The 19,496-nt window shown below is 32.2% G+C and overlaps 1 protein-coding gene across 2 annotated transcripts in view; it reads right to left on the minus strand.

The window, feature by feature from the left end:
- Window positions 1-3,447: 3,447 nt before the first annotated feature.
- Window positions 3,448-19,496, minus strand: part of LOC130440517 (uncharacterized) — a 71,298-nt gene continuing 55,249 nt past the window's right edge. The window contains exons 2-3 of one of the 2 annotated variants that reach the window (XM_056773743.1): window positions 16,866-16,961; window positions 3,448-3,989 (exon numbers count right to left, since the gene is read on the minus strand). In XM_056773743.1, coding sequence (XP_056629721.1) covers window positions 3,868-3,989; window positions 16,866-16,961 — 218 coding nt within the window. In that variant the 3' untranslated portion in view covers window positions 3,448-3,867. The remainder of the gene's footprint in view (window positions 3,990-16,865; window positions 16,962-19,496) is intronic. The other variant, XM_056773744.1, reaches the window with a different exon arrangement.

The following is a 19,496-nucleotide window of genomic DNA, read 5'->3' on the forward strand; positions in this document are numbered from 1 at the left end:
AGGTTAGAGTAAAAACATTTTGTGTGCTACAGGAACTAACGTCTAAGCTTTTAGACCGATTTCAATCAAATTTGGACCTTGGCGACAGTGTTTTTTGGCTACAAATTTTATTCTTAGGATGACTGGAATGATAAAAATGCTGCAGGTGTGTATAGGAAAAAAACGGAAAATCTCCCAAATGGTTACAAGCTTCGTTTATTAAAAACCGAATAAAAAGTTCCTCAAAGCCTGCCAAGGTTTAGCAGGTGAAAAAAAAGTGTATAAGGCGTGACATGGTTAAACCGTAAAAGAAAATAGCGAAAAAAATAATTTTAACAGAAGCAGAATTGGAATCAAGTCAGAAAGAACTTGTTGTCAATGTAATTTTTTGGGTACTAAAAGGACTTAGCGTTATCTTAAGAAGACAAGAGCATTAGAACTCTCACATTCGATTTACAAAAATCTCATCCTTTACCATTATTATCGACTGGAAATTGGATGTTTCAATTAGTGAGAAAGCTTGAAAAAAAAAAGACTAACAGAAGAGTATGTGTTCAGAACAGAATAAATTGGCTTAATACATTAGAGACATAATTAAAAAAAGAAGATCCGCAGTTTATATAAATGAAATCAAACTTAGAAGGCGTTATTTGGGTGGTGATATTTGTGATGCTTGTCCTCATAGACGCTAAGGATTATTACCGATTTTTAAGAACGGTCTTGGTGGCCGAATTTGAAAACGACAACAATGGCCTTTGTGGTAGACTTTAATCCAGAGCTGGAAATGGATAAAAACAAATAAGGATTTCCATTTAAAAACCTTACTACTTACTTACCTAACCTTACTATTATTACTAGTAATAAAGCTTGTGTTAAATGTTTTCCAATAGTTTTTCATTGCCAGAAGTTTCTTTATGTACTGAGTGATACATTATTTAGTAAGATTTTCCAGAAATAAAAACATAAAATGTTTATTCAAGGGCTAAGATAAACTGCTGATCAACCAGATCAAATAAATATATCCTGGCTGTAAAATTGAAGGTCCAGTGGTCATAAATTCAGAGCAAATCTTTAAATCGCTCTCTGTAAATTTGCTTTCTTGTGGATCAACATACCATTGCACAAGGTTCAACACTGAGGTGGAATTCAGATTTTTGTTTTCAGTAATGCATTTCAGATCGGAATTTCGCTGCAACAATTGTTTAAAAACTATGTCTATAGCTGTAAAGTCACACCATGTGTAAAAGCAAACATGTTGACACCAGTTCTGACATTGAGAAGGTCACGATATAGCAGATAGATACAAGGCTTTCAGTTCGGATAGATAATTGTTTGTCGAAATTTATTATTATACTTCAAACTAGTTACCAAAGTAAAAAATTTGAAGGTTAAGAAACATGGTATGACATGCAATGTATGTTGAAAGGAAATATGATATTTTTTTAATATACAGTGCTTTTCAGATAAAAGTATCCACCTTTAATAACTTTTGTAATACTGGTATTTAGAAAAAATCCAAAAACACGTCAATTTATGTTGGAAGGGGCAAGCATTATGGCTTATTTAAACTTACTGGAAAAGCCACCCCCTCACCCCTAGCAGCATCCCCTTTATTTTTTTAAATTAAATTTGGATACTCCTCTTTGAGCTGATTTCAAAAATGTATAATACTTGTTTGTTAAAGTGGTTAGTTTATGAGATAAACAATTTTTCTTTTAAGAGCACAAATTTTACTTATTATTTACTTTCACCTTATTTGCCTGTACTAAAATGGGTTGTACAACAGTTCAAACTCTTTAATCATTTTAACTGTGCTATTTATTCTACTTAAAAAATCCAAACAACGAAAAACTCTACTTTTTATTAAAGTTTGACATTGTCAACTAGAATTTGTAGTCACTATTGATAGTGTAATTTGATACATTATTTATTTTGTTTCTCTGAATTGGTTTACTCTTTGCAAGAAAGAATTGAAATTGTAGGTTTATACTACCAAAATAATAATTGTGCAAGAGCTGCTGCTAGAATATTTAACGAATTACATGACGGAAGACATGCAACTCATAAGTATGTAATTCAACTGATGGAGAAATTTACCACAACAGGGTCTGTTTGCAATAAAGTGCATAAGCGAGAGGGACTCGTAAATAACGAAGCAATCCAAGTGGCAATTTTAGGGCAAGTCAGCTTAGAGGCTCAACAACCCCAATCGTTGTCAACAATAAGTAGAGCGATCGGTGTTTCATCTTCTACAGTTTTCCGAGTTCTACATAAATTCAAGTACCACCCATACAAAGTTAAGTTGGTGCACGAGTTGAATGAAGATGATTTTGATCGTCGTCTAGAATTTTGCGGATCAATGACGCAAATTATCAATAACAATCCACAATTGTTAAACAATATTTGCTTTTCTGATGAATGCTCATGGTCATTAAATGGCTTAGTAAGTAGGCATAATTGTAGATATTGGGCTGAAAGTGATCCACATATTATGCGTGAATTCCATACACAACATCCCCAAAAGTTAAACGTTTGGTGTGGTATCCTAGGTGACCACATTGTCGGACCTTTCCTCATCAACGGAAATTTAAATGGTGAATCATATCTTGAGTTACTCAGGGAAGGGGTTGACCCACGTATTACAACAATAATAGAAAATGATGATAACCTTTCCGAAGATTTACTGGTATTTCAACAAGACGGAGCTCCCCCACACTATGCTATGCCTGACCGACAATTTTTAAACGAAACATTCCCCGCTCGTTGGATAGGTAGAAGGGGGCAGATGATGGAGTGGCCACCTAGGTCACCGGATTTAACACCCCTAGACTTATTTTTATGGGGGTATTTAAAAACAAAAGTTTATGCTACCCAACCAGAATCTCTGGATGATTTACGAGAGAGGATAGAAAATGAATGTCGACAACTAAATCCAGCCGTATTAAGCAATGTCAGAGAGGCATTTCAAAATAGATTATACCATTGTATGGAAGTGAATGGTACTCATTTTGAACACTTATTGTAACTTATAATAATATATAATAATAATATATAATAAGTATAAATAGCACAGTTAAAAAGATTAAAGAGTTTGAACTGTTGTACAACCCATTTTAGGACAGGCAAATAAGGTGAAAGTAAATAATAAGTAAAATTTGTACTCTTAAAAGAAAAATTGTTTATCTCATAAACTAACCACTTTAACCTACAAGTATTATACATTTTTGAAATCAGCTCAAAGAGGAGTATCCAAATTTTACATAAAAAATATGACAAGTAATTTAAAAAAATAAAGGGGATGCTTCTAGGGGTTTTTCCAGTAAGTTTAAATAAGCCATAATGCTTGCCCCTTCCAACATAAATTGACGTGTTTTTGGATTTTTTCTAAATACCAGTATTACAAAAGTTATTAAAGGTGGATACTTTTATCTGAAAAGCACTGTATATTGAAAAGAAAACGAATACTCATCGGATTTATTAATTTCACGTTTAATATCCATATAAATAGCTAAAATTATTTATGCTAAATGTTGTACAACACTCGTTTATGAAATACATTTGTGTATTTATTGAAAAAAAAAATTAAGTACTTAACTAAATCACTAAACAGAGCTACTGAAATTGCAGGCGCCTACTACATATTTCACCATCTTGGATTTATCAACATAAAAAATGTTAAGAATGACATTTTTATTTGTGGACTTTCAATATAGCTCAACTTAAATTTATATTTGAAGAAAATCATTGATTCTCTTCAATTGTAAGATAGCGATCTTTTCGTTGACCCTTCTTTCACACACTCTAGTTCAACTAATAAATAATTGTGAAGCGCTATAAATACTAAGTAACTAGATACTGATTGTCGTTGTTGTCAATTTAGTTTTTAATTCAGTACATCATTCCAGGATGCATTCCATTTCCTCTTTGAAAGTATACGTTCGGATTGCTGCTAAGTGTGGGTTCTAGTGTTGTGTACACATTTCCGTCATCGGGTCGTAATAATATGCCGGCTGCAAAAGATAAAAATATGTTAAAAAAGGTCTCGAGCATAGAACAAAACTTTAGAAGAAAACGACAAGAATTTAAAATAAATTTGTGTGAACAGGTCATGTCATACCATGACATTTTCTTAAAACAAAAAAAAAATGAGAAGAAATTTTTCTAAACATGCACTCTTTATTTAAAACCTCAATTCAAATAAACTTTTTGGCGTTTGTCTGCTAACGTACAAGGGAAATAAAGTTGAAAAATGGTTGTAGTGCGTGGAAAAATAATTAACCTTCCGGAACACGTAGCTGATCTGAGAGATCAACCATTCGTGATATTTCGGAATTAAATTTCAGTTACCATAGCTCTTTCTCGGTAACTATAGTTGCTATAGTGAAAAAAGCGCTATGCTTTGATGTTGAATTTAGGTTTGTTTGCATTTTTCCACTTGTCACACCCTGTATAATTGAAAGATCAGTTATGGAGAATTAAATAAAATTAAATAAAGAAAATAGTTTTATGAAAATACATAATTTACGTAGCAAAATAAATAATAATTGGGAACTTGTTTATCCAAATTTTTTGCTTATTAAAATTTTGTAGAGCGGCCATTTTTTTATTGTTTACCGTCCTGTTTTCCTCAAGGATATTTGCCTAACACAAAATCCGTTATAAAAACATTCCGATAAACTGTACCATTTCAATGGTCACGATTAGATCTTTTAAGGTAAAGAGAAAACACCATGAAAAATCATAAATATTCCGATGACATTTCAGTCACTAAATTCTTTGAAAGAAATATTTTAAAATGGAAAAGACAACTATAGGAAACTACAAAGAACCGTTCAGAAATACTTCATTGCAATGTTACACGTTAAAATTGGATACTTGTAGCTGTATCGAGAAGAGTAAATGCTTAATAAAATTTAATATATCGCGTTAGCTTCTGAATACGTAACATGCTCGAAAATATGTATATATTCGATCAAATTTATATTTACGTTGACATTACTAAGAGTAAACTCAAACTCAAACTCTATAAAGTCTTGAATGACAAGTTTCCGACCTCAACCTGAAGATGTCAGCACTGTAACGTTGTTTCGTCGTTACGTTTGACGCCAAATATCAGTTATCAGGCTACCTCGGGAGCCAAGCTTCTATCATGGTATGCTTCGGGCAGTGTCCGTGAAGAAAATATAATGCTCCAAGGGAAAATGTGGTTATTACGAATACGCTGAAGCCATTTGAACTGATTTTACTTGCTCTTTTGGATTAATAACCTGGGTATTTGCTGTTGATGCTCCTTACAAAGTTTTTCAGATAGGGAATCGTACAATAAAGTGAAACAATTGTTAAAAATAATTCCTTTAATTAAAACCTGAAGAAACTATACATAAAGACACACCAATGTAAATAAACTAATCAGGAACAGGTACTTCCCAGTAACTAGCAGGCTATTATTATATCAAAATAAAACATTTGTCATTTACAGATTGAATAATTCTGTACGTATACGCGTGTTTGTTCACTTTAGACCAAAAGCGGTATCCACCAGATCAGGCCACCAGTAACTTTTTCCTGTTTCCTAGCTTCAAAGTTTCACAATTATTATTTTGAAGGTTTAAAAGGTATAGACTAGATTAAGTGTAAATATTTGGAAGGATTATGTTGAAAAGTATAATTGATTATGGCAGAAATATCTTCTGATATTGTCTTAGGTTTAAATAGAGGTTGTTCTTGAGCTGGATAGGGACCATTATTTAGGCATGTAAGCCAAAGCGCACTACGGTTCCTAGTTTTTCCTATTGCCATCTTTCTACTGGTGTCTTCACTTCAAGTCTTTTTTTTTTCTCCAACGTTTGAATTAATATCACTCGTTTTCCAAAATTTTTTCTTTTCTTTTTAACTTCTTTTATGATTCTTACAATGATTTTAATTTCAATAACTATTCAGAGTTTTCTGATTATTTGTTCGTATAATTTTTGAATATCAAATGGTTCGTCCTTTCGAGTTAACTCTGTAAAATCCTAATGACTGCGCCAATTAAGGGTTACTTAAAACTCGCTTTTCAATATGATACTTTACTGAAAGTACAGGAGACAACATTTAGTAACTTAGAGATTGTGTGTAATATGGATTGTGAATAGATCTTATGAACAATAAATGAATGGAACCAAATATACGCAATTTTATCTTCAAACCTTTCCCTATACATAGAATACTTCTGTTCACTTGATTCTCTTCGTTAAGTTACTATTTTTGAAGATAAATATTTGTTTATTGTTAACTTGTAGCTGTAGGAGTTGGATTTTGAACAGCTACGATTTCTATTTGCAGATCTATAGAGTCGTTTGATCTTCATTTCAAGCAAAAATAAATCTATTGAACTATGTTTAAATGAATTTTTCATCAATTTGAAAATGAAATTATGCATGAAGTTCATTTGTATACTCGATAGAATTTCATCAATAACGTTAGAATTTCAAAAATCTTCTTAACCATTAACAACTACTTGTAAGGCTTCCGCATTTATTATTAATGTCGGTACGACCTAACTAGCATTGAAAGTATCGATACCTCTCTTCATAAATCTGTTAAAAAAGATTCTAAATTACCAATTCTTTGTTCTACCGTTAGGTTGGTTAATAAGTCAGCGCCATCGTGCTCGATGTACTGCGCTAACATCACCCAGTGTATCAAAAACCCAGATTACTTAAATAATTGGCGTTTCGTGTGAGTAGCTTCCTTGAATAGTGGATTTAATACCTTTTTAACTGGTAGGTAGGTACCCTCGCGCACGAGTTACCGTTCATATTAATAATATACATGAACCGTATAAATAGTTCAAAAGTGCAGCTATGCTTACAAGTTTCCATCAATATCTTAAGTAATGAACACATATTTTACTGGTAATTTGGTGTAACTGAAATTTGATTAATATAATGGATTTTCGAATGTTATACTTCTATAAATGAGAGCATGCTCGAAACAGTATACTTCTTTCAAATAAATGAATACTGTATTCGAGAACTGCAAAAAATTCGTAGGAAAAAGTGGGTAGATGAGTTGAGAATAATGTTGTGACATGAAACAAATTTTGTCATACGACTCATAGTTAAAAATCCAAAAAACTTTGACAGAGACAACCTGTACAATCTAAAGATAGCAAAAATTATTTTCCAATCGATTTTTCAACAAAAATATAATCTCTGTTAATCTCTATAAAATTTATGGTTTAGAAGATACATAGATTTTTAGATCGTTGTACATGCCAAGAAGACCGTTTGCCATAAAGAGACATTCTGACAAAACTTATCATACATTGTGATTATTTATTGAAAATACTACCAAAAAAGTATTAGAACACAATCCAACATTTCTTAGAGAACTAATGAATAAATAAATAAACATTTGTACTACATACTATCGAAAATCAAATTACTCATCATCGTTAGAATACACTTCCATTGTGACGCTATAAGGTAGAATCTTAGAATGCTCTTCCAAAATCGAAAAAATATCGCCCATAGATTCTGGAAGTGTGTAAAAGGACAAGGTGCCCATTTCGAACATTTATTATAGTTTTTTTTTGTTTTTATTTGATAAGTTGTAGGCTAACAAACTAAATTTTTCTACATTTCAAATTTTTCCTGAGGTATTTCCGTGTTTTAATACCTCCCGTACCAATAAATAATTACAATTATTGATAATGTTTTTCAGAATGTCTCACTATGGCGAACGGTTTCCTTGACATGTACAACTATCTATAAATCTTCGAAACCATAAAGTTTATCAATTGAAAACCTCATTTTTGCTATCTTTAGATTGTACTGTAAAAGTTACGTTATTGTTAACCATTGGGCATGAACTGCCCCTGGCCTTCAGATAGTAGTGTAGAATTATTTATTTCGTCAAACATACTACATAATCATCTATTTAAAATTAAAATTGTACGAATCTATAATTAAGAAAATATACTTGAATGTAAGTTCTAATTTCGCAACTTTTAAGGCCTATAACTCAGAAACGTTGGGTCGAATGACAAAATTTTTTCTAAATATATAAACCAGCACAACAGGCCTTATAGGCTCATGACATAAAAATCGGAATGAACGGGACTTGAACCTGGGATCTCCCGCATGTGAGCCTTGGACTCTAGCCACTACACTACAGAAATAGTTTTTTTTTCTATGTCGCAGTATTATTTTCACGTCATCTACTTACTCCCGAATTTTTTGCATCAAGTCCAGGTATATCTAAATGGACTTTCGTAATTCCTATATTTCCTATAAATGGAGTTACTGAAATTAATTTCTTATTCCGGTTAATTCTAGTTTTGTTTCGCTGGAAAACTTTTCATTTCCTAGTCCTACGATTGAAGTTGATCTTTTATTGTATCATGATGCAGTGAAATTTGAGGTTTTCTTTTAGGAAAAATTCAATCAATATAAAGAAGCATTTACCCCAATATATTCAAAGATGAGCGCAAACAAAAAAATGGAAATATATACTGAAATTAGTTTGAAAAGAAAGACAACCGTTGATGAACCTAGAAACTCACCATTTAGTAAATACAGAAAATTTAAGTCACCAGGAATTCGATATTATAGGCATATATATTTATAAAGCAGAGTAATACAATAGTGAGGAAAAAACAGAATGGATACCATAAGTAGAAAGGTAAACGAAAATCTAAATGTAAGAAGTCATTAGAAGAATGATTAACAATCATTAAAAAGAAGTTTTACGTCTATTGAAAATGAGAAGATTTTTGCCATCAAGTTTTTTCATAATCCTTTTTGAGAGCTGATCCCTGTCTCACAGTAATAAACTGATAAATATTTTCATCGAACGAATTCCAATACGCTTCGAAAGAAAGATTATTACACATCTGATAACCAATGATATATCACAGTGTTCTTCGAATTTTGAGAACAGTCGGTTTCGGTTATTGCTGAGAAAGTTGCAATTGCGGATCTATGGACGTTTTCTTCCATTGCCTCATGTAATTTTGGAACTGAATTGTCATAATAAGCTCTCGTAATTGCGGTTACCTTTTGTGGTGTCAACATTAAATTGAATTAGAAAGATGTATCTTTACAACACATAATAATTATATCAAGCAATGAAGTTATTATTGATTATTAATATTAGTTCACACGGATGTTGTTTCAGAATATACTTAACCTATAAAATCAGTATCTCGTGATAGATAAAATCGTTCAAACCGTTCCGGACACTCCTCTATTTGCAGATTTTATTGAATTACCTTTTACGTAAACAGCATAGGACATTTGTATGCGTAAAAATCACAAAGGCATGTGGGTACGTATGTTTTCGGTATTGATGCATCGTGACAAAGGCTATTTAACACGTTACTAATTATCAGGAAGATGACCATTGACCCAAACATTTATACCGTTATAAGTTAACTATATGCAACTATTATAGAGACAAACTACATTACAATATGTCATACCTGCGATCCATAAATAATAATTAATATAAATATTGTCGATTATGATAGTCGTACCAAATAGAGAAATACCATTGAATTTTCATCAATAAATCAACTACTTATTAAAGTTGCTTGAAATTAATATATACGGGTTAAATAGAAAGCTTATCTAATATTATCGGATCCATTTTGTGGTTATAATAATACGAGTGTTAAACTAAATTTTCGAAGATAGAAACAAAATGAATCTGATGTATTCAGGAGATGACTTATAAATACAAGTCCATCTGGAGTTTCTCTTTATAAATCTTTATCAATAATCTGATTCTTTATCACAGGCACTGATAAAATGTGCTGTATAAGCACAATACTAAATATACCACTACGTACGAGTACACGCCATTGAACAAAATAAGTAATTTTGAAAATCTTTGAGTGCGTCTTCAAACCCTGCATTGTTGTCCCATACCCTGAAGTGTTAAGATAATAAAGTGACAAGTTTCAGCCCGTTTCGGATTGTCCGTCTGCTTTTATAATCGATTAAGTAACATCGTGTCTGTCGTGAGGCATGAATTTTGAACAACACATCCAGTTTTGTTTTCAAATGAGTGAACATGCAAGAAGTAGCTGGAAACATGCTAAAACCTGGCTATGGTGATGGTGTAATAACTGTCTTAGTGGTTTGAGCGACTTAAACGTAAAAATGTGTGAGTTAAGTTAGAGGAATGGTCGGGGACGTCGTTCTAACTCATATACAAAAGTGAGGAAAGCAGAAAATCTTGTTCGTTCAGCAGATGTGCGAAAAAAGAGTCCAGACCAAGGGCCCAACGGTTCTTCATTATGCTAACGCGCCGTGCTACAATGCTTCCCTTTATCACTCCACGTAGTTCATGAATAGTATGTCTAATATCCTGAAGTTTCAAAATTATGAGTAGCTAGTTTGATCTTATTTGGAATTGTCTGTCTGCTACTATAACCGATTTAGTAGGATTATGTCTGTCGTGAGACAATCGCATGGTTTAAGCGATTTAAAAGTAGAAATGATCCATTTAAGTTTGAAAAATGGTTCTAACTTAATAACAAATGTTGGGAAAATGGAAAATTTTGTTTGTCCAAGCAGATGTGCGAAGAAAGACCAAAGACAAAGACAGTAATTTTATGAGAAAACTTTTACTTCGATTTCAATCAAATGACTTTACCATATATTTTGCCACGTTTCTTTTTTGGAAATTTATATAAAAATTATTTATTAGTGTATGAGTAATTTATAGTAAAACATAAAAGTGGTTTCAATAACTACTGTTCTCGTTGGATGTTAAGACTATTAAGAACACAATAGGCGTATATATGTTATTTTAAATACTAATCCTATTGTATACAAAAGCTAAAATTAATTTATGGTCGTTAGAGTAACATCAATACAAATCTGAGGGTAAGTAATTAGGTTTATGATTCTTCACAGTCACATTAATATAAGACAGAAATTAGGTAATTTTATAATTTTATCACATATTTACACTAAACTATCAATATTGTGAATATTCGAATATTTACTTAATTTTTTAAGTAGACAAAAAATATACTCTATTAGAAAATAATTTTTATTTCCTACTTTTTGAGCAGAAAATTGTAATGAATCAATTTGTCCTTCTAGTCACGGTCGTGTGAACGTGTCTAAGTTTAATCAGCAGATAAAATATTATGAAAAATTAACTTTACCGTTTAGTTAACGTGATAATAATTTTGAATTATGATTTTCATTAATATTTTCCTAGTGGACCATGTTAGGTTATAACCAGTAATAATAAGTTATTTATCTCATAGTAATTTTGTTTATAATTAGAATGGAAAAGAAATATTCATTGAATATATATGTTTCAACAAATAATCTATAAAAAACTCAATTTATGTGTCTCCCTCACGCTATCTCCTTCTACGTGGTTAAGTCTATAAAAATTGCTACTTAGTTGCAAATTCGAGAAATATGTGGGATGAGAACTAACTGGAATTATAAGAAATGTATTACGTGCTATCTATAAACAATTTTTAACGAGATTTTATCATTATGGTATCTACGAGGCTTCTTTTAAAAGTTTTCGATCAAACAAGGAATGAGGACATTCTTTACAATAATCATTTTGAATTTTCAACATAGTCCATGAACTTTGTCCAGCAATGCTTTAATCCTTCTAAATAATAATAACTTTGAGGTTAGGAGACAAGAAAAAGTCGCTGGAGATTGGTGGTGCAAATGGCGCAGAGTTGAGCAATTTAAACACAATAAACCGCCTCTTTCTGAAGCAGTTCAAAAAGTTATAAAACTAATTTATGAGGTCGTATCCAAAGAATAATTGTTAAGCAGATGTCTGAGAGCGGAAACTCACAATAATTACTGACTGAGTCGTTCAATTCGTCAATTTGTACTTCTGCTCCGAGGTACCTCTATTCTGGGCCAAAAGTGGTTGAAATCACTACGTTAATTGCTGTCTAGAAGGATTCAAATTTATTCTGAAGACCTTGGGAACCGTGAGAGTGAAAATCGGCCAACAAGCTAAAGGATACGTTTACTAGCGTGATAGCTTTCGAGTCGACTGTTCAGATGCATGAGTGATGTTGTAAAACAAGTCCAAATCGCGAAAAAGGAAGACGAAGCAGCTCACGTGACTTCCAAGAAGAAGATGAAGGCCTACTGCATGATCCAGGCTTAGCCGATTTACGGTGAGATGAAATTTCTAGTATAAATCACATGCGCGAACTTTCAAATGCTATTCTCGTAAAACTATCTTACCAAACGGTGACCACGATATTTATACAGCATCTTTAATATATTTTGGGTCAGCAATTGAACTATGAATATCATGATTGCTTCAGGTATTTTTTTTTCTACGAGCGAAAAAATGAGGAAAAATATAATATAACTTTCCAAAGTGTATGAAAACTCAATTTTTGTTATTCAGAATTCACTTTAGCTCAATCGCTAATCTTTAATATTAAGATTAAAATTCCGTTTGGTTTTTTAATTACATATTAGCAGAATGGCCACAATAGCACCGTCAAGAACCGATTACTTAACAGAATTGTGTCAGAATTGGTATAAAAAATTCCGTTCTGGAGTTTTTCCCCTCAAAGATGAGCAACGTTCTGGACGGCCTACTGAAGTTGATGATGACCATATCAAAGTCATAATTGAAGAGGATCGATATATAATTGTTGGAAAGGTTGCGAGAGGCTTAATGTATCGCACACAATAATTGAAAAATACTTAAAATATCTTGGGCTAGTTAATAAGCTAGATATTTGAATACCTCACAAATTGAAAGAAATTCATTCAACACAAAGAATCAACATTTGCGATATGTACCTTAAGCGAAATGAAACCAGCCCTCCCTTTCTTGAAAATAATCCTCACTGGTGATGGAAAATAGGTCCTGTACAGTAACATAGTTCGAAAACGACTATGGAGCAAACGCGATGAACCAGTACCAACTACATCGAAAGTTGAAAAACAACAAAAAAAGCACATGCAGTCAGTTTGGTGAGACTACAAAGGTGTTTACTGACAACAATTAATGAAATTGGATGAAGCAATCCAAGAAAAACGGCCAGAATTGTGAAATCAGAAAGGTTTAAGTCCTCACACACCTTTGGCAACTCTTAAGAAACTATTGAAGCTTGGCTTGACAGTAATACCACATCTCCCATACAGCCCTGATTTGGCACCATCTGATTCCCATTTATTTCGAAGTTTGCAGAATTCTTTGGTTGGTGAAACTTTTACAAATGACGATGACCTTCAATCTAGTTCAGTTTTCTGCTGATAAGGACCAGAAATTTTATAAGCGCGGAATCATGAATCTGAAAGAAAGATTGCAGAAAGTCATTGAGCAAAATGGAAAATATATAATTGATTAAAAACTATTTCTTGTTTAAAAAGAATGTTCTATTTTATACTACAAAATCGAAATTACTTTGTCGCCAACTATAATAATATTTACTGAAAATATAGTTTTTGAGATACGGGAGTTTATAGTAAAAACTTTACGGAATCTGGAAATTGGCGTACATCGCCACCAATAAATTATCCAATCAATACTTTTTTGTACTCTTTTAATTTGTTTAGAAAGTAATAATTGCCATTCTGAATAATGGCAATTTGAATTATGAGTTATGTTTCGTTTTCAAATTTTATTTTACAAGGTACGTTATTTAATTTGTCTTGTATTTTTAATCTCAGCGGGTTGTACAATTATTTAAATAGCTCTTTAATACATAAATTACTATGGTGAATGAACTGGTAACCACATAAAAGCAGAATCGAATTAAGGGGTTTTTGAAGTAGATTATAATTTAGAAAACTATAGTTTCCTTTAATTTCTTAAGAAAATAATATCGAAAACCTCGATTTTCAATTGTGAAAAGCAGTTAAATAAATTGAATTGTTTAGGTTTGAATTTTTTTAAATTAAAAACATTTTCTGTGACACCGACTAATAAATACATAAACTAGAAGACTTTTTCGTCATTGTTCATTATTTAAAATTAGTAAAAATTACCATTTCATGTGCGGGAAAACTTAGTAGAATAATTCGAATAAATTATCATTTCATTTTATGAATATATTTGAAACTTTATTAGAACAAACAATAATTTAAGTGATTATTAAAGAGGCATTGTTTATAGATTTAAATCCGCACCTGCATAATTGCAAATAAAATCTAATTCATTAATGCAATTATTTTATGATTCACTAGAACGAAATTAAAACCGATATATGGTTAAACAAATAAACATTTTTCGAAAGTTTATGGATTTTATAGCGAAGGAGTGAAACGGCAGATTCGAGAGTGTAATTTTTATGAACCAATAATTATGTAGGCACAGCAAAACACCAGCTGCTCCTTTAGATATTTTTTCCAATCGGAGTTATGAAGTAATTTTACACTTAGTTTAGTTTGAATTATTATAACAATAGTTTATTCAAATATCGAATTGGTAAACTGGTAAACCAAAACCCTTTAGAATCTTGTTTATGAGTGTAGATTCTATCTAGCGGAGAAAAAACTAATTTCATCTACTTTTAGAATGTTTTATGCATACAAGCATATCCAAGGAACGATTACCGTTAGAAATCTGTAGGGACTTAGAGCTAACATGCTTCAAGTCAGCGCAGTTACTGGTTCATAAAAAATAAACCTAGTAATTTGACACTTGTTTGATTAAGGTAGTTTTATTGGTGATAACAGCTAAAGAACAGGATATAAACTATAATTGACCAACGGATTATTACGATGAAGTGTTCTTTGTTTTAATGTGCACCAATAAAAAAACACGTTCATGGAATGACTTCAAGTTATTTTAAAACATAATCCAACTCAAATTATTGAATATTATTATTAAGAAAATATGCTACAAATTAGCTAATGATAACTGTAAAACACGTAGTTTATTATTACTTCTGGTATATGATTGTTAGATTTATTTTGAGCAAAAGATTTTATCATGAGTATATTTTTATATTAACCTCGAGATTCGGTATAGATAAAGTCCATTGTTGCTTTTGTATTCGTAAGCACTATGAGGTTATTGGAGGGGTGTTCATCCCATAGAAATAAAACTGTTTTTTCACCCAAATTATTATTGAATTAACTTCAATATTTGCTAGAATGCTTTGCTTGTTTTTCACATTAGCAAACAATATGAAAATATTTGAAATTCTTCACCATTACCTATACCAACGAAATTATAAAAGAAAGCAAAATAGTTCACATGCAGAAAAAATAATTCTAGACAAGTATCTGAAGAGATAGTTGGAAAACGAACTGCTTTATTGGAAGATGAAAATATTAGGGAAGTTGTAGATACGTTCGTGTATGAGTTAGGACAGTAATAGGGAAGTAAATAATCAATTTTGAATCAATTGATGATATGATTAATCGATCAAATTTTAATACACAGATAAATAAAATAAGTAAAGTTTTAAATTAAAATCGGGCAACAGCTCTTTCGAATGAGCTTGATATATGTACGAAGTCGTGTTAAGCAGCCATAAACCGATGGAGGATGGCAAGAAGTTTTCCTTTGTCTGAAATGCATTTGCGTCGTTCTTTTGGTGTTGTAAAATTTTTTGCAGAAAATTTAATTTTTACAAATCACGGTTTTACAAACAGGTCTTGAAACCGACACTAATTTCTAAACAGCAGCGTTGTTTTCATGTTGTCCAGTTTTTTAGTGTTTGAAACAACCATTGCGCGGCGCAGCTATCTATGGATGGGTCTTGGTAGGGTAGGGACAGGAATTTGGATATAGAGCATACAACCTAAAATCGGAGTACGTCACCTGAGTGAGTTATTTCGTGTTTTTCATATTTATTATAAGTCATTTGAAGTTGAATATCCAATTTTCCTATCCCACGATCACAATGTCGACCTGGTGGCCACAGAATGAGTTAACTAAGCCACCCCCTACCTTCGTTTCAAGACCTGTATGTAAGAATATGCTACAAATAGAACGTGTACAATACATAAAATAATAGAATAATGAAGTTTAGTTTTCTGTTAATTATAAAATTGTTTTTTTTTGTAGAATGATTTTGTTTTCAATGTTTTTTATTCACACTGGAATAATTTTTCGAAATCTCATTGTATCTCAGCCTCTCTTATTCATCCAGGAAACCCAACGTTTCTTTGTCATAATCCACTATTGTAGTGTTTGTTGGTGTAGATCAAGAGTTAAATTGCATAGCTTCTGCCCCACCCTATCTTATTAATTGCTACACTACCCTGTACGGAAACTAGTTTTTAAATTCGTAATCGCCGTCAGAGTGGATCTCTTTCGATTTGTTCTGTCTCATCTTCCACTTTCTTCTAGCAACATTTTTCTACATCACAGAAAGATTCAGGGCCAATAAGTTCATTAGTTATGTTTGCTTCTTTCTCGGTTATTTCTGTTTGATCAGAAACACAGAATAAATGCTTGTACATAATCCTAGTACTGAAGCCCCTAATTCCAGCTTCAGCTTCGGTGGTGGTATTAGATATGTATACCAAGTATTAGTGTTTCTTCAGAAAGATTGAGTGGTATATTGCTTTTTCAAGTCTTCCTTATTATTTAGCAACCTCCTCGTAAAGTTTATATACAGATTACAATTTCTATAGGCTATAGTTTTGGCGTTGCAAATATTCATATCCCAATATATTTTTAAATCATAGGTCACAGAAAGGGAGATTTCTGTCAGGAAAGGGTGTTAAGTGCTCTCATCAAATCTATCTATGAATCTCAAAGAGCTCAACAACATGTATTATAAATAAAATGTTTGAAAGATAGATGTAGAGGATAAAAGTACCTACTGTCAAATATAAAGTTTTTAATATGTACAACAAAACTAAAGTTAAAAAATGGTACTTGATTTCATGCATAACAATGAACATGCATATGTTACAGACCTGGTAGGTACCGTGTAGAGTAGTACCCCGGCGGGTAGCAATGGTACTGATACAGACGAGTATAACTCGGCGGGGCAGGAGGATACGTCGCCAGATCTGAAATATATACAGCATTGTGCAGACTATATACAATGTGGTATAGTATAATATGCAAATAAGGTTTTATACACATATATATTTTATAATAGATTTTATCCGGATGCAGACAAAATTGTTTTTTTTTCTCAATAATAATAGTTGGCAAAAAATAAACTCTCGTTATTTTCGAAGATTAGAGAGTAATATGAAATTAACAAATGATAATTATTCATCAAATTTTCAGTATTTCTGAGTATTTATATGTTCTTAACTGTGCGTATACGAGGGTTGTCTTAAAAGCTTCTACTTAACAAGAAAACAAGACATTTTTCTTCATAATAATTTCTATTTCTATTTCTTAGTCCAATGATGCTATAATCTACTAAACCTTTAAGCCCAATAATATTTGCCACTTTCTCCGTAAAAATAGGGGCCGACGTCCTTGTTTTATGAAAATATCTCTCCTGCAAGTTAAACTTCATGGTTGTGGAGCAGGAAAATGTTGGTGGCGAGTAGAACTTCTAGTGAATAAGGTGGATGCTCAAACAACTTGAAGTGTAATTTGGGAATTATAGCCATAACGTTCACAGAAGTAAGAAAAGGTGCGTTATCCTGAAGGAAAATCACTTTTTTTTCAAAATGCAGTCCCTCTCCTGTTATTGTTTTACTTTGAGATAGCATATTCCCATGACCTCACTTTTTCTAGGCGATGAAACCGCCTTTTCGGAACAGATTCACTCTTTGCAATCTACTGACTGTTTTCTAATTTGATGAGTATAGTGGTAGATCCAGGTTTCATTCATTTCCCATAAACCGCGCCAATAAAGCATGGAAAATATTCATTTGACTCTCCGTTTCACGTCATTCAATAAATCGTGTGACTGACACACAGATGGCGCTGCCATTGTAAATTCCATGTGACGTTTATGAAGTACCAGCTTTCAAAAGACAGCGTTTACTCACAGTCGATCAAAAACCACAACGTATTGATGATCAGTGCAGTGTTTGGCCGTGTGTGCACGTAATAAATCAGATTTTTGGCGTCGATATGTGACAATGGATGAAACATGGATCCATCACTTCACTCCGGAATCAAAACGATCATCATCTGAGTGGACTGCAGCCGGTGAACCACGTCCAAAGCATCCAAAGTCACAACAGTCAGCTGGAAATGTTATGATTTCAGTATTTTGGGATACGCATAGAATATTGTTCATCAACTATCTCCAAAAGGTAGAGACAATTAATCCAAAAAGTAGAGATCTCAAATGAAGTAGCATTCGCCGAAACTGAAGGCTTTTATGAGGCAAAAGACAAAATCTTCTACAAGCACGGCATCAAGAAGTTAGGGAAGCGTTGGAATGATTGTATTGCTCTTGAAGGAGATTACATAGATGGATAAAATCGATTGTTTTTCTTAGTTGGGTTGGTTAGAGTCACACGACTCATTTAGTGTTGTGTCTCATTCCTCTTCAATTTGCATACGAGTATTTTTCCCCTGGATGTCAACGACAGCTGGGATGTGCAATGCTGTCATGGGCTGTGTGGGGCTCGTACCCGCATTACCCATTACAAAGGCGTTTCGCCTTTAAGATTAAAAATTTAACTCCAACTCCATATTATTTTTTTCTTATTTTCAGAAATATCTACACAACGATTCGTCCTCACAATTGTATTGAGGGTAGAAAGAAGGAGAACAATCTGTGTATATGAAAAGCATGGAAAGTTTTAAATGAAGGCGTTACTAGTCTATATGATGTACTTATGCTATAGTAAGATATCGTGTGAATAAATGTCTCGTAAATGGAATATTTAAAATAAAAAACGTATTCACATTATGCGAATGTATACCACTTTCTCAGTGGATAGATATTTATTAATATCATTGGATATTTAAATATAATAAATACGTTCTAATATAGAAACATAAAGTGAAAGTTTAAAACGTTTGAATGAATTTTCCTCCTCGATAGAAAGTGTCACAGTAATCCAGATTGCGCGGTGTCTCCGTAATTATCTTAACCAAATTACCACACAACAACAAACAATAAAATAAAAAAATATTTTTTTATTTGATCTGGTTACTTATACTGTTTTGGTTTTTGTTGAATCTGTTTATTCTTACAGGTGGTTTTCATCAGTTTAAACTCAAGTGTGTTTTGGTCTGTTGAGTATTAAGTGTTTATTATTTCAATGGCTTTACGCTACAATGAATTTTTTCACTTCACTAACTGAATTTCCGATGTTTGGAGTTGCATCCACGACGCCCGCAGATTGCTCAATCGAGAAATTATTTGTGAACGCACTGTTCATTAACACTACGCCGACACTCACATTTACACTGTCTGACATAATATGAACTGAAAAAATAAACGTCGACGGTGGTTTTGCAAAATTACCCAATTTTGATGTGACAAATTTTGTTTTGATAGGCGTCTAGTATATATTCTAAATAAATTTCTCTTATATTTGGAAAATAATTCAATACTATGTAACTCATTAACGTCAAAAGTTATTATGCGAGTTTTTAAGATTTTTTAATCGTAAAATATC

The sequence above is a fragment of the Diorhabda sublineata genome, chromosome 2 (genome assembly GCF_026230105.1).
Source record: "Diorhabda sublineata isolate icDioSubl1.1 chromosome 2, icDioSubl1.1, whole genome shotgun sequence".
Taxonomy (NCBI): domain Eukaryota; kingdom Metazoa; phylum Arthropoda; class Insecta; order Coleoptera; family Chrysomelidae; genus Diorhabda; species Diorhabda sublineata.